The sequence below is a fragment of the Hetaerina americana genome, unplaced genomic scaffold (genome assembly GCF_022747635.1).
Source record: "Hetaerina americana unplaced genomic scaffold, ioHetAmer1.1.p SCAF_6, whole genome shotgun sequence".
NCBI classification, from domain to species: domain Eukaryota; kingdom Metazoa; phylum Arthropoda; class Insecta; order Odonata; family Calopterygidae; genus Hetaerina; species Hetaerina americana.
The window spans coordinates 5,245,659-5,259,789 of record NW_027287205.1 but is presented as its reverse complement, the minus strand read 5'-3'; the positions used below and the strand labels follow the sequence as shown (position 1 = coordinate 5,259,789).

The 14,131-nt window shown below is 37.6% G+C and overlaps 1 protein-coding gene across 3 annotated transcripts in view; it reads left to right on the top strand.

Moving 5' to 3' along the window:
- Nucleotides 1-3,469: 3,469 nt before the first annotated feature.
- The window catches only part of LOC139694910 (cAMP-dependent protein kinase catalytic subunit 1-like), a 37,925-nt gene continuing 27,263 nt past the window's right edge, over nt 3,470-14,131 (top strand). For 2 of the 3 annotated variants that reach the window (XM_071593408.1, XM_071593409.1), the window contains exons 1-3: nt 3,470-3,826; nt 7,958-8,019; nt 12,804-12,932. In XM_071593408.1, coding sequence (XP_071449509.1) covers nt 3,778-3,826; nt 7,958-8,019; nt 12,804-12,932 — 240 coding nt within the window. In that variant the 5' untranslated portion in view covers nt 3,470-3,777. Of the gene's footprint in view, nt 3,827-7,957; nt 8,020-12,550; nt 12,713-12,803; nt 12,933-14,131 lie in introns of all 3 variants that reach the window. The other variant, XM_071593410.1, reaches the window with a different exon arrangement.

The following is a 14,131-nucleotide window of genomic DNA, read 5'->3' as shown; positions in this document are numbered from 1 at the left end:
ATTACTGGAGTGATAATTATAGAATAATATACAGCGGCGGGGACGAGAGCCAACAAGGGGTGTCCATAGTATTGAATGTTACCATAATGCTTTCGGTAATGTTCGGGAAAAGAGCAATTAATTGCAAAGTACTATATTGAAATTGTTCAATTGCTGCTCTCAGTAATTTAAATTAGAGCAATTTTATTCATTCTAATATCCATGCATTGATTGCAGCAAGAACAGGAGCTGGAAAGTGACAATCGATCAGTTTCAGAGACAGAATATCTGAAAATTATACGACTTGTGAAGTAGAGGAGATTGCAAATGAGCTGACTGCAGAAGAAGTTGAAGCTATTCCCGATGAAAGCGCTACACCCTGGGGATCTACCGAGAGAAAATCACTGCAGAGCAACACTACTCAAAAAAGTAACCTTAGCACAGTGAAAGAAGAGAAAGAAGGTGCAGGGAAAGAAATGACAGGGATGAAAGCATGTCAATACAGCAGGCTATTTTTTATCAAATGAATATTATAGAAGATTAATGTGTTGGGGGAAAGATATGCTTGACAAAGTTTATTCTGCAGTTTTTTCTTTACAAATCATCCTCCATCTCCTTGCTGCAGTGATTTGAGTTAAAACCATACTTAACATTAATTGTAGTCTAACGGCTTACAATAGCCATCTGATGACTCTACGGACTTAAGTTGTCATAAGCCCTGAATAGCATGCTACAAAATAAACCCTATATTGAAATAACTATATTTTTAGCCCTGCAACTTTCTACCTCATTTAAACAAACCAAAATTCCCATTCCACTCCTACCGCTATCTCACTTTCCCCAAATTCTCCCCACAATTACTCCCATCAGTCCATTGCCTCCCAGTATCTCCTGCAACTTTTTAACCTTTCAACTTTGGGTTTCTCCCAGCAACTCTTCCTCTTCCCCTATCCTGCCTAGTACTTCACCGTTTGTCCTCCTATCCATCCATTTTATATTTTTCCATTCTTATTCACATTTGCAACTCTAAGGCCACCAATACACGGTTCTGTCTCGTCCAAGATTTCGAACCAAGCAAAATTAATAACCTAATTGAAGTTTTCAATTGTTTTTTCTTAACATCATTTAGGTTGCCCGCCATCAACTCCAGTCACTTTGTAAATCCTACTGAAACTCTTGGAATTTTTATTTTGATGTCCCCACCACCGACCCAACCCTCATCCAAAACACTTACCCAAAAAGTGAATTGTTTCACATGCTCGAGTACACGCGCCCAAGATTTTATAACAAACTAATCTATTTTTTGCCTTTCTTTCAGTAAAACGGTTATTTCAGTCATCAATCATCTATCATTTTGAACAATTTCCTCGCTAATATTACGCCAATCGTAATTCATTTCTCCTGCTTGGTTTTTCCTATTCCCGTATTAATCCAGGGTAATGTCGCTGATATCACACATGGACGGAATGAAGCAGGACTGTGACAGTGGCCTGTCCATTTTTTAGCCACCTGTGAGAGGATTTTTCAACTAAGAGAAGGCCACAGACCCCCCCCCCTCTTTCTAAATGAGAGGAAGCGGGAGGAAGGAAGCGTCTACCCGGGAAAAATCCAATTTTGCGAGTTTCAGAAGAAGTAGAGTTTAGTGTAATCTTTTCCTGTTGAATATTCCATTATTCAGCTATGGCAACTAGAAGATGTTGGGTGTTCGGCTGTGAATGAAGGGGAATTCAACTCTCCGAGGGTAATAGAGAGGTGAGTAAGTTGCGTAATAAGATTTACACGTAACGAACTCACGCGCATATATTGCCAGTGAATTAGGGAATCATTTTTAGCATTATTAATCATCAAATTTTATTTCATATGTAAAATAACTATATTATACTCATTCGGAAGTCGATTAATGAAGCATTGGTTCTACTTGTCTCGGTTAGTGAAATACTGGTTCTGTTTGCGGTATGCTCGAGATATTGTTACAGTACCATTGCAATATGTGTTTTATGCCACATGTTGGCTCAGGTATCGCTCATAGACTTAATTTTGCGATTTTTTTCTTTCAATTATCATTGAAGTGTCCAATAAGCAGTGTTGTATAGAGATAAACAAAATTAACTACTTATTATTTTTTCATTGACTGCCTTTATTAACCCTGGGCATTAATTCACTACTTGTTTCTGATTCTTCAGATCGCACTCAGTTATTTACTTTCACATTTTCTAAAGATTGGACATGAATAATATTGGCCTATATTTTTTGCAGATGATATATTTTTTTATCCATTGCCGTCACTTTCACATTATTCAGGCAGTGAACACTGCACTATTGCACTACTTAATGGTTCCTCAAATGCCTCCTGGGGATGTCTTTTCCACATGGGGTTTTCCCATCAAATAAGAGATAACCTTTTGGCTGGTAGTGGAAAATTTTACTAAAATGTTTGTTTTTTTTACAACCTTTTCGTGCTACTGTCATTTTAATTATTTTTTTGTAATTGCAGTATTCATAGCCATACCTGCAACGTTGGGTCGCTTTCCCTGCCTTTCACAGTCTCCTCGGGGGGAGAGCGTTTGGTATTGAATGTTCATGTGGTGGTGGAGTTTTGCATTCTTGCTTGTTGTGTCCTGGCTTGCGTGTTGTTGGATGGCTTTCGTGCTGCATCCTGGGGTGCAGTTGTCTGTTGGTTTATAATATTTGTGTTTGCATCAGTGTTGGATGAAGGGATTTTTGCATGAGTGTGTGCGCCGCTGTGAGCGTAGTTTTCCATGCTGTTGATTTTGCATGTAGTATTGTTCTTTTTTTACGGGTGGTGACCCAACACCCCCCGCCACACGCCCTTGCGGCCGCTTGCGGGGTATTTTGTAGATGTAGAATGAATTATCGAAAAGAAAGCTTATCCTTCAACTGTAACTTGATTGGATTTCATATGCATTTTTCTCAAGCACACAATGCCTTGCATAATGCCACAATTCTGGTACAATTCTTTAATTTTACTGCAGAGCCAATTACTAGAAAATAAAGTAGCATCTTTGGAAGATTTTAGGGCTTCCTGTAAAAATTAGCAGTCCTTTTGTAAAGATCGTGGCAAAAATAGGTATTTACATGTGAGGCAATTCTTAAATTATTAATAATTTGTGGTTTTCAATTGAACTTTCATGCGTTTCGCTGTACAATAAATATGTATTAGCCAATGCAGGTTCTTTTCTTGCTTGCGAACATCACCAAAGTCATTTCCAAATGTTGGGGCTTCGTTTTGGTAATAAAATATAATATAAAATGTATGAAATGGGTATTACGTGGAATACGTTATCGAGAATGCGGAGTAGGATAGTAATATATATGAGACGGAATGTGAGCCACACAGCAGCAATGTGTTGCCAGCGCTGTTTATCAACGAATAATGTAACTACGTCGTGTTTAATTGTAAAACAGCCCTATCTTCGAGCGGGGTTCCCAAAGAAAATAGAATTAAAGGTCTTATTACGGGAGTGGGCGGCCCTTGCCTTGTACGGAAGACTGGTTGTGTAGTCTTATGAGTGTGTATTAGGGAACATCGCTGTTGCCGGAGAGTGGCTACGCCTACTTCATTTAGTGTCATTTCTAAATGTGGAAAGTTGTCTCAATTTATTATTACGGAAGTTTGATGCAGTCGGGAGTAGTTTAGTCATTCACCTACAAAATTGCTCCAAACCATAGCAAGATTATCCTTAAGTGGTGCGCATAAGTTACTAAATAAGGACAGTGCCCCTTGTACACTGCCTCATCGTGAATAATCGCTGAAAATCGAATAGTTTTGGTGAGAAAATGGGAAATGCCCCTGCAACCAATAGGAAGGCTGATTCAGCTGAGAGTGGTAAGATAATTGACGTGTATAATGAATTCTCACGCCTTTTTACATTCTATCAATGTCTTAATACAATCCTTTATACGTTCTTGCCATAAATCCCAATGCCCTCCTGTGGACTAACACATTGGCGTGGTGGAAGGTCTTGTGCGTTCCGATGACCTCTAGAGCTGTGCTGGCAGGAGCAATGTTAATTGCTCGCGATTAAAGATTTGGAAATATGTGGGAGGAATAGTCTATATAAACTAATCCGTAGCATTAATGAGAAAGGAATCTGGCCGGAAGACTTCTTCAGATCAGTGTTAGTTATTAATTCAAAAAGGTAAAGGCTACATCATTTAAGGACTACAGAACAATGTTTGATTTTGTATATAGCTAAGAAGGTTCTCTGGATCATCTACAAGAGGATGTAGAGCAGGGAAATTGATTACTTAGGTGATTATGTTCTGGTTCAGAAAGGGAAGAGGTACGGGTGTTGCCATTGCAGTAATAAGATCGCTAATTTCGAGGAATATAGAATACAATCAGGACGTATTTGCCTGTTTCTTAGATTTCGAAAAGGCGTTTGATACAGTGAATTTGGAAAAGCGAATGAATATATTTCAGAAAAGAGGAATATATTGGAGGGGCAGGAAGCTATTCCGCCACCGGTGCATGTCTCAGACAGCTCAGGTGGGAGATGGAGTGTCTAGATGGCAGTGTTAGGAAGAGGAGTACGGCAGGGTTGTCTATATCACCTCTCCTGTTCAACGTACCTGTATATGTGGAGTGTGAATGAAAGTCGGCGGAGAATTCGTAAAATCAGTTGCTGATGATCAAGCTATAGTTTGTCAGTTAGCCAAGGGGTTGCAAGCATTGCTGAGTGAATCGGAAATTCAGTGCCACAGATATGGGGTGAGAATACATTTACATGAAAAGAAGGTTATGCGGTTTTATAGAAAGATAAAGGCTAAGTTAAGCGTTAAAAGAGGAGGGCAAAGGCAGATGGAACCGTTTCAGTATCTTGGAAGTGCTATGGACCACAATGGTCCCAAGTAGTAGGGACCTAAGGAGAAGAATTGCACAAGGTAAAGAAGTCTTTTCTAGGAGGAGGGAGTTGATAACGAGGACCTCGAGTAAGGATGTTTAGAAAAGACATGTGAAAACTTTGTTTGGGGCGTAGTTATGTACGGCAAGGAAACGTTGTCACTAAAGCAGGAGGTTATACGCAGATTGGAGGTTTTGAAAAATGTGTGTGGAGAAGGTGAAATGGACCGAAAGGAAAACAATGAGGAAGTGCTAGGTATTTTGGGTGAGGAGAGAGGATTGTTGGGAGAAATCAGATCAGGAAGTAGGAAAGATGGATGAAGGGCGTGTTGATCGGCAGTGGTATGTTGAAGAGAGTAATAGAGGGGAGAATGTTGGGCAAACGAGGAAAGGGCAGGAATAGCATAGGGATCATGGATGGCATAAAGGGAGGAATGAATTATACAGAGGTGAAGAGGGGCTGGTTGTATGTGGAGTAGGATGTTGGGTTGTGTTTTGTTAGGAGTCACAAAATATTTATGTAGTAGTTGTGTTCATCCAAAACCTACCTTGGAATTACTCTGTATGCCCTACTGTGGAATTAGTTAATGTGGTACTTATGAGTGAATGAGCTGTTTAGACAATATGTGCTTAGGATGAGGTTATAATTTTGTAAACTGTACGCCTTTGTCACTATGAAATTGCTATATCACACCCAAATTTAAAATGGGTTAAAAATACCAAGTTGATCTATAAATAGAAATACCGCCAGAAGCCAGAGGTCTTGTTGGACTATTTTGGTAAATTTGTGAAATCTAACAGTTGTGACGTAGCCATCGAATAGCAAAGTTGTGCTATTGGATCCTTAGAGCTGCAAATGCCAACCATAATGTAATAGTTGTAATTTTTGTTACGTGCAAGTGCCGAATATACAATTCAGTAATCACATGCCATATCACACAAAATGTAAAATGAAAGATAGATTGACAAAGTCAAGCAGTAAATGGCACAAACGGACCTTGGTCAAATGAATGTGGGGTATGCAGAGCGAGGTATGTTGTGTTTTCAAAAAACTAGCTGTAATGCCACTATTTCAGTACAAGAAATTAAATATTCTGTGGACACAAACGTGCCTTGCTTGTCAACTACTTAACCTAATAATTGTGCTAAGAATTTAATTTCTTTGAATTTCCAGTCAGTGAAAGTACTTCTATAGGCATTTCCTGCATTCCACCCGGGGATAATTGTGAGAAAGTGTGATATTTTTTGCTGCCTTGATACCAGGAGAGGGTTGTATTACTTAAATGTGATGGGTGTTGATGTTGCATCTTATTTACTCGTGTAATTCTCATTTCATTAAGAATTATTTTGCTAATGGCAGACACTTAATACCTCTCTTAACGGGACGTTAAGTTTTCTCGAAATAATTAAGTACATGGGCATTACAATTCTGAATTAACGAGTCATCATTGATGTGCATGTTCTACAGTCCATAGAATGTGTTAATTCACAAAGTTGCCCTGAAATCAATTCCAATTCACTATCTGACATGGAGGTGTCCTCATTATGCATTTCTAAAAAGTTAATTTATATTAAATTTGGTGTCGGGGTTGGTATGGTGGGCTAAATGTTGGCCACTAAATGTTAGTCATTAAAATTGTGCTGTAAATCAATTAAGTTTACTAGCTTGATGTACCTGATTGGCTGAAAATTTTTATACCATCTCTCATTCAGAATAATTCTCAGTCTTGGATAGACCTCGAATATTCCTTATTGATTATTTTTGACTAAATGACATTCTGTGTAGACTGCAATGGGTTTCTATAGTTCTGCTCGGGTTCTTTTAAGTCTCCAGAAACAGGGAATATGATATTTGAAGTTAAAGATTGCTGGATTCTTGTTGACAATGGGAGAATGATTTAACCGTAAGATTTTGAGGAGAGCAGCTGAATTCTCCCTCCCATGGACTTGGTCGTGTAAGGCTCTCCCTCCCATGACTTGGTGGAAGGGTTTGTGCATTCCAATGAACCCTAGAGCTGTGCTGGCAGGAGCAATGAAAATTGCTCCTTAGGGGATCTCCCAAGCCAGATAAGTCAAAGGTTAGGAGCGAGACGAAAGGTAGTCCATGCAGCATCTGTTCCTCTGTCTAACCCAAGTGGGGCAGCCGCCAATTAGTGATGGTATCACATTAAAAACACTCTCGAGGAAGGCAACAGGGAACCACCTCAATAGTCATTCCTTAGAATAATGATGGACAGGAGAGTGAATATGAGTCGTGGCAACCATGGGACTCGGCCCGATTGGCCTTGTGTGGTCCACGGCAGCAGGGGAGGCTAGGGTCTCGCGGTCGTCATCTCACGAAACTGTGGCAAAGTAAAACCGACGGCAGAAGAACAGAAGACGTAGAAGAAGAAGATCAAATTAGTTGGAACAGGAACTTAGAATGTTAGTGGAGTGCTATTTATAGAGTGATGTAGAGTGCAGGAGATGAGAGCCAGAAAGGGGTTGGTCGTTATTATAATTATAGGTAATATGCCTGTTAAGGTAGGTGTTGGATAGACACAACTAGCAAATATATATCTTATCCCTCCAGGCAAAAGGCAACCCAACATCCTGCTCTACAACAAGCCCCTCTTCAAATCCACGTACTTCCTTCCTTCATTTTGTTCAACATTCGTATGCCATTCCTGTTTGCTAACAAACAATGAGATTGGTGACTAAGTTAACTGTTAGCTTACAAGGAGAGTGGGAGAATTCTCACCAAATTACCTTGTCGCAAAATTGTGGTATAAAATCCATCGTTCAATATATGTTTCTCCATTACTACATTTCTACATTGTTTGCTGTTCATTGCAATTGTCTACTCGTATGCAGTGTTTTGAATGGCATACTTTTAGATATTTACTGAAAGTTGTTAGCATTCTCTTTTCTCTTAAATTTAACAGTTTATTTTAGCTGATACCACTTTCCCATTCATTATGAATTAATAGTAGTTTAGCACATGTAGCGCCATATTATAAATGGATGGAATTTAGGTTAAAGTTATGAGTTCATTTGTTGAGCAGCTGTTAAAGCAAATGTTGTCAATTCATGGTGGTATTCCCTTTTATCTTTACCTTTTTTTTAATTTTTCAGTGAAGGAATTCCTTGAGAAAGCCAAGGATGAATTTGAAGAAGAATGGAAAAAGAACCCGACAGTAGGTTTGGATATATGAAGTCTTCTCTTCCTCAATGTTATGCATGATGTTAAATACATAGACTTTAGTTCTATATTTTCTTTAGTTTGTCAAGTTTGACTTGGCAGCTGATATCAATGCTTGAGAGGTTTTTTGGGTATTGGAATGCCCTTGTAGAATTAGTATTGTTTGAATTTACAATTTGAAAGCCATTTTTTCATAAACAATGCATTAACAGCTATAATAATTATACTCTGCATGTTTCATATTTTTGCTAAATTTGTGATAGTTTTTGATGCACAGATATTATTTTCCTTGGGAATTTGTTGAGGTAAGGGTAAATACCTGAAGGTCAAACATTAAGTAACATCAGTATCCTTAGCGAAGGGCATTTGGAAGATATTTGTGCTCCAACATGACTGCACCTAAATGGTCTTAATTCATGTTTGTTTTTATGAAGTTCGAATTTGGTTTATTTGCACTTTTTAATGGCATTCACATGTCACTTAGTGTGTAAGTGGAGTTCATTCTAAGCATTTTGTGTTGAAGGAAAAGCCAGGGAAATTAATGATTGCTTGCCTGTGGGCTGGGCCATGGCAGTAAGGATTTTGCTTTGAGCGAAATGACATGTACACGGGTGAATAATGTATGAACCTCCGTGAAACTACAAGTGAACGTGAGCAAATGCTGATGATAATTTTTTTGGACCCTTGAATTTTATTCTGTGATGGTGGTTTAAGTCTTTTGCTCTTGAAACTGAGTTGGCACCTTAAAAGTTAATTAAGGAAAATCTTGGTTGTGATTATCAGTTAGTGGCAACGAGATAATCATTATTTCTGAGTTTTTATTATTTAAATAGAATTGGTGAGTGGGCGTGTTTTGCCATTGCTATTAGAAACATGAAAATATTACATTGGGTAATAGACCTGTAAACAAATGATAATGCACAATAACTGTGCTGATTGATGGCAAATAATATAATTGTCTGAAGAGTGATGGGTGTGATTAAATTCTTTCATGGTAAAGTCTAGGACTTGTGCTAATTTACTTTCATATATTTGCAAGATGATTAAAATTTGTTTGGGACTAGCTTTGAGTTGCATATGCCTTATAGAGATAGATAGTCGTCTTTGTTTTGCGGCAAAATGGAGACTGAGAGTCTTTCCTCTGGAAATGAAAGATGAAGAGCTGAAAAAGTTTTTTCTTTTAGTTACTTTTTTAAAATATTTTTTTGTCAAATAGGCATTAATAGTGAAATATTTCAGAATATTGCCTTTAAATATGTACATAGGCCAGGCCATGATCCATCCCAAAATATCAGTAGAATAAATTGGGGGAAACTTTATTGCAGATCAAGACACAATTACTAAACCTCTTCAAAAGATCACCATTGTGCATGAACACGCCAGTGCCTCTGCCACCCTTCTGGTACGCTTACTGGAAGTCACGGATGGGAATCTCGTTCAGGCACCTCGTCACGGCCTCTTTAACATAATCCAGTGGCCCAAAAATGGTGCTTAAAGGGGTTGTGCTTGGGTTGCAGTCAAAGATTCATGTCTCATCACCAGTGACCACCTATTCTAAATTATTCTGGTCACTTTCACATTGGTCGAAGAGGTCCAAGGCAAGATTGCAGTCTTCCGACGGCACCTTGGGGACCATCTTGGCACACCTCTCTCTCTCTTCTGTAAGAATGCAGTGCACTGTGGTTTTCTGAATATTTCACTCTTCTGCTAACACATCCTGACACTTGGGGGTCACTCGGAATTGAGCATTTGTCTCACCTTTTGCACGTTTCCATCAAACTGTGTCGTTGATGGGCATTCCTCATCGTCAACCTCCTCTCCTACCCTCCCGGGACATCTTGTGCAGAAGCAGAAAACCATCACTTGGGACATTCCTCCATCTCCATAAGCACCCTTAACCATGGTCCCTGCACCCAATTTTCCAAGTTTAATGCACAATAATTTGATCGCATATCATTGCTCCATGGAAAGTGGCATTTTAAAATCATAATGCAACCCTCAAACAGGGGTCCAGTCTAGCAGCTATCCACACTCTGTGAATTCCCACAGTTAACTGACATGGGTTGCGTTGCTTTCCGAAGACTTCTCACCATTTGTCACACCACAAATAGTCCCACTCCAGTCGTCCGCTACGTCAGGAAAAATCATTTCACTTACATTTTTGGACAGGCCCTTTATTGTATCATTCAATTTTTGACACTGAAATTTAGTACAAATTGGGAGTGTTTATTTTTGTAATTTATAGATAACCATTTAAGAAACGTGTTCATATTTTAACTGGAACAAATGTAACTTTTAACTAACTCATGTGTTTATATGTAATGAATAGTAAAATTGCCAATGCTAGATAAATTGCATCATGTAAATAAACATGTTACTCGTAATTATGATGCCATATTCTTCGAGATTGCATTCCATTGGTTGGAAAACATAGGTGGATAAGCATTTTTAGTGTTGCCCTTTACAGATACCTAACTAAATTGACGTAAAATTTGATCTGCTATTTACATTTAAAATTTGGTTCGCAATTGTTCACGATGGGTCAGAACTAATAATGTGTTCCATTCCAATAAAAATTAAATTATGTCCAAGGTTTATTCAAAGAAGTTTATATGTAGTGTTTGGGATCATTAGTCATCTTTAATCTTTTTCTCCATTGCTGATAGAACTAACCTGAAATGAGAATTCAATACGTAGAAAACCAAATAGAATCAAAATCATTAGTTTACCATCTATGACTCAATCCTAATTATTTTTTCCAAGAAATCTGTCTGGAGGCATTTGTTTTTGCCGAAGCTTCGAAATTTTGAGAAAATGCAACACTTAATGCGGTGCATCTCAATGTTTGGTGCAACAGTTCCCCATGACCTCCACGTCACATTTATCCTTCTGTTTAGGACTTAACACTAACACTCGAAGGCTCATGTGGTTCATGAATGGTAAGCTAGCATCTAATGTTCAAATTGCCACTTGCATTGACACGTAAGAGGAGTGTGAGATAGTCTTTCATTAGATTGTGGCCAATCAATGCATTGACCTATGTTGTCTCGTACATGTACATGTATAGGTTTGCTTCGACATCTTTTTGTGGAAGAGACCCCTCTTGTCACAATGATGAACGTGTGCCAGCAGATAGCTCTGAGAATCTACAAGCTTCTGGAAGTCACTTTTGAAGTTCTCTGCTGCCTTTGACTGCTTCACCATGCCTCACAATACTGTGGATGATGGCTCTTCTTTTAAACTTCCCAAACCACACACGCGCCTCCCCTTTAATACTTCTTCTTCCGTTGATGATCCTGGCATCTTCTTAACGAGTCTGGCAAAAAACGTCTTCCTCTTCTGACAAATGATTCTCATTAGTAGTGTCTCATAGCGATTTCTTTTTGTTTATCCATATGAGATGCAGCCTTTCAATATTGTTGAGAACACCTGATCGTTGCGTAGATATTCTTGTCACTCTCTTTGAAGCATCCATCTCCTTAACTTGGGCCTTGCTCTTGAAAAAAATGCAAATGGTTGGTGTGCAAACTAGATCAGCGACACTCCCCCCCTTGTTCCTGATTTTCAATGATCTAACTTCTCATTTCTACTGTTCTTTTTATTCTTTTGAGGCTTTATTCTTACAGATTTTTCTTCGGGGTCACTTTTGAAACTATGCTCAAAATATTATTAAACTTTGCACCAAAAGATCACAAATAATGTGTCTAAACACAAGTTTGGAAAAATGTGTAATCACTTGCAAAACTAAGTTGCTAGTAGAATGAGTGGTAGGGACAAAGTGCTGTAGGAGGCACACAATGACTCCGGGAATACCCCCCTCCCCATCACTCGTCACGCAGACACTCGGTCATTAGGCAAGTCTTTTTTGAAAATAAAATTTTCTTCATTATACAAATTACTTGCAATGCAAGTCACCTGTTAGGCAAAGTTCCAATGTATCATGCGGGAAACTAAAGAATTTAAATGTTTTTATGAAAATCATATTGTTAATATTAGTGGGAAGATACATAACATGGGAGAATTTAAGTAATTATTTATTACATGCCCAAGTCATACATCTTGTGAAGGGAAGTAAAATTAATTTTCATAAAAAAACGAAGCAAACCCACAGATGCTTGAAAAATATATGGGAATGTTTCACCACTTGACAATAAACAATGTGCCATTCATCATATGTGCATTTATAAATATTGTCCATCATTGTTAAGATTTGAAAAAAAATCTTGAAGAAGAATCGTTAAATTTTCAACAGTATAGAACTCCTCATGAACCATATGCATAATTTCTAATGAGGGAATGAATTATTTAGGGTTGATTGAGCTTGCCATTGTAACTTCTGACGGCTTGGCACCTTTCACTGTTACTATTGAAACCATGAACCAATTAGGAACAAAAAAATTGGAACATCCTTAACTAGTGAGCAGTTCTTTTGATTAAGTATACTTTTTTCTCATTTAAAATTCCATGTAATGGCCCTTTGATGTAATCTTACTTGCCAAATTTTTCATTGCCTTGTTTTGGTACAGGCATACATTTATGGCTGCCTACAATGTTATGAAAAATATTAAATCTACCAATTTATGTAGCATAATATGAGACAACGTGAAATTTCCTTTGGTGATTGACAAATCCTTCTTGCCAGAGGATTTAGAGAATCTTCTTGAACGTCCTTGGCTTTTCTGGGTTTGGTAAGCTTGATGAAACAAATAAGGATGCTTTTTGTGTTTTGATGCTATTTACTTGCCTTAAGTTTAAATGCAAGTTCATAATTTTTTTCAGAATACTGCTGGTCTTGATGAATTTGAAAGGATCAAAACTTTGGGAACTGGCTCTTTTGGGAGGGTTATGCTGGTTCAGCACAAGTCAACTAAAGAGTACCACGCCATGAAAATATTGGATAAACAAAAAGTAAGGAAGAGCACGCTTTGAAGAGTGGTTGTTTTCATTTTCCTGAATTTATTGTTTTTAATTTGAATTAGATTTTTTCATAATTCTTCCATTATTTTTAAAGTTCATTCCTATTCATCCAATGCTATTAGTTATGTTTCATATTTTCCTTTTTGTTCCTCAAAATGACATTTTTCAAGTTTAAAACTTGAGTCAACCTTTGGTTAAATGATGATAAAATTAAAATGTCTCCATCTGTTGATTAACATGCTCCTTTATTGGAAGTTATATAATTTGTAATTTCGATTTTTGTGGAATAACCCTTCGCTTTGTGTATTATGAATGACTTGGGTAGTAAACACTTGAATTTCAAATCAACAGAGGTATTTTTTCTGGTCCTGAAGTAATCCATGACTTGAACGAACATGTATGTTGATTTTGTCATTGATGTTTTAAATATTAAGCTTCTGCAATGTCCAAGATTAAGTAATTGTCATGCATGAGATAGCTTTTTTTGGCTCCACAGCTTCACCAAGTCTATGTACAGAAATAACAATTAGGATTTGAGGGTTTGATGTTACTTCTTGATCTTAAATGCAGGTCCAAATAGGTCTTAAGCCAATCTTTGCCCTGAAGGAAATTAATCCCAATTAATCTTTTTTGAAACGAGAGGAAGGGCAGATCATGGATCATACAGATGGGTGGGAAGGTATCACTTCTGACTCCTACGGGAGAGTTTATTTTTGGAACTATATTCATTCAAGTTTTGTTGTTATGGGACCTTAGCTTGTTATTTTACCATTGTAAAATACCAAAATAAAATAATAATGTAAATATATAGAGAAAAAGTACGCAGAGTAAGTTTTGCATACAGAATTAGCGAGCAAAAACATCAAAATGAAGACAATGTATGATCTATGGAGCTATACGAAATATAATGCCACTCCATTTAAACCATGGGTTGATTTCTTTGTAGAAGATTGGTTTGAAGATAAGTATGTGCACATTTAAATGAAATGAGATAATTGACTTTGCCATTCCACAACTTTATTTTTTTTAGTTATTTTTATTATGTTCTTAAAAATATTTTTCACCGTAAATTGGTGCTACTGCTGTATGTGAATAATATTTTAAAATAAATAAATAAAAACAGGATCCACGTTTTAACGTTGACCGTCATCATCAGGTGGTGAGCTCATTAGGCTCACCACCTGATGACG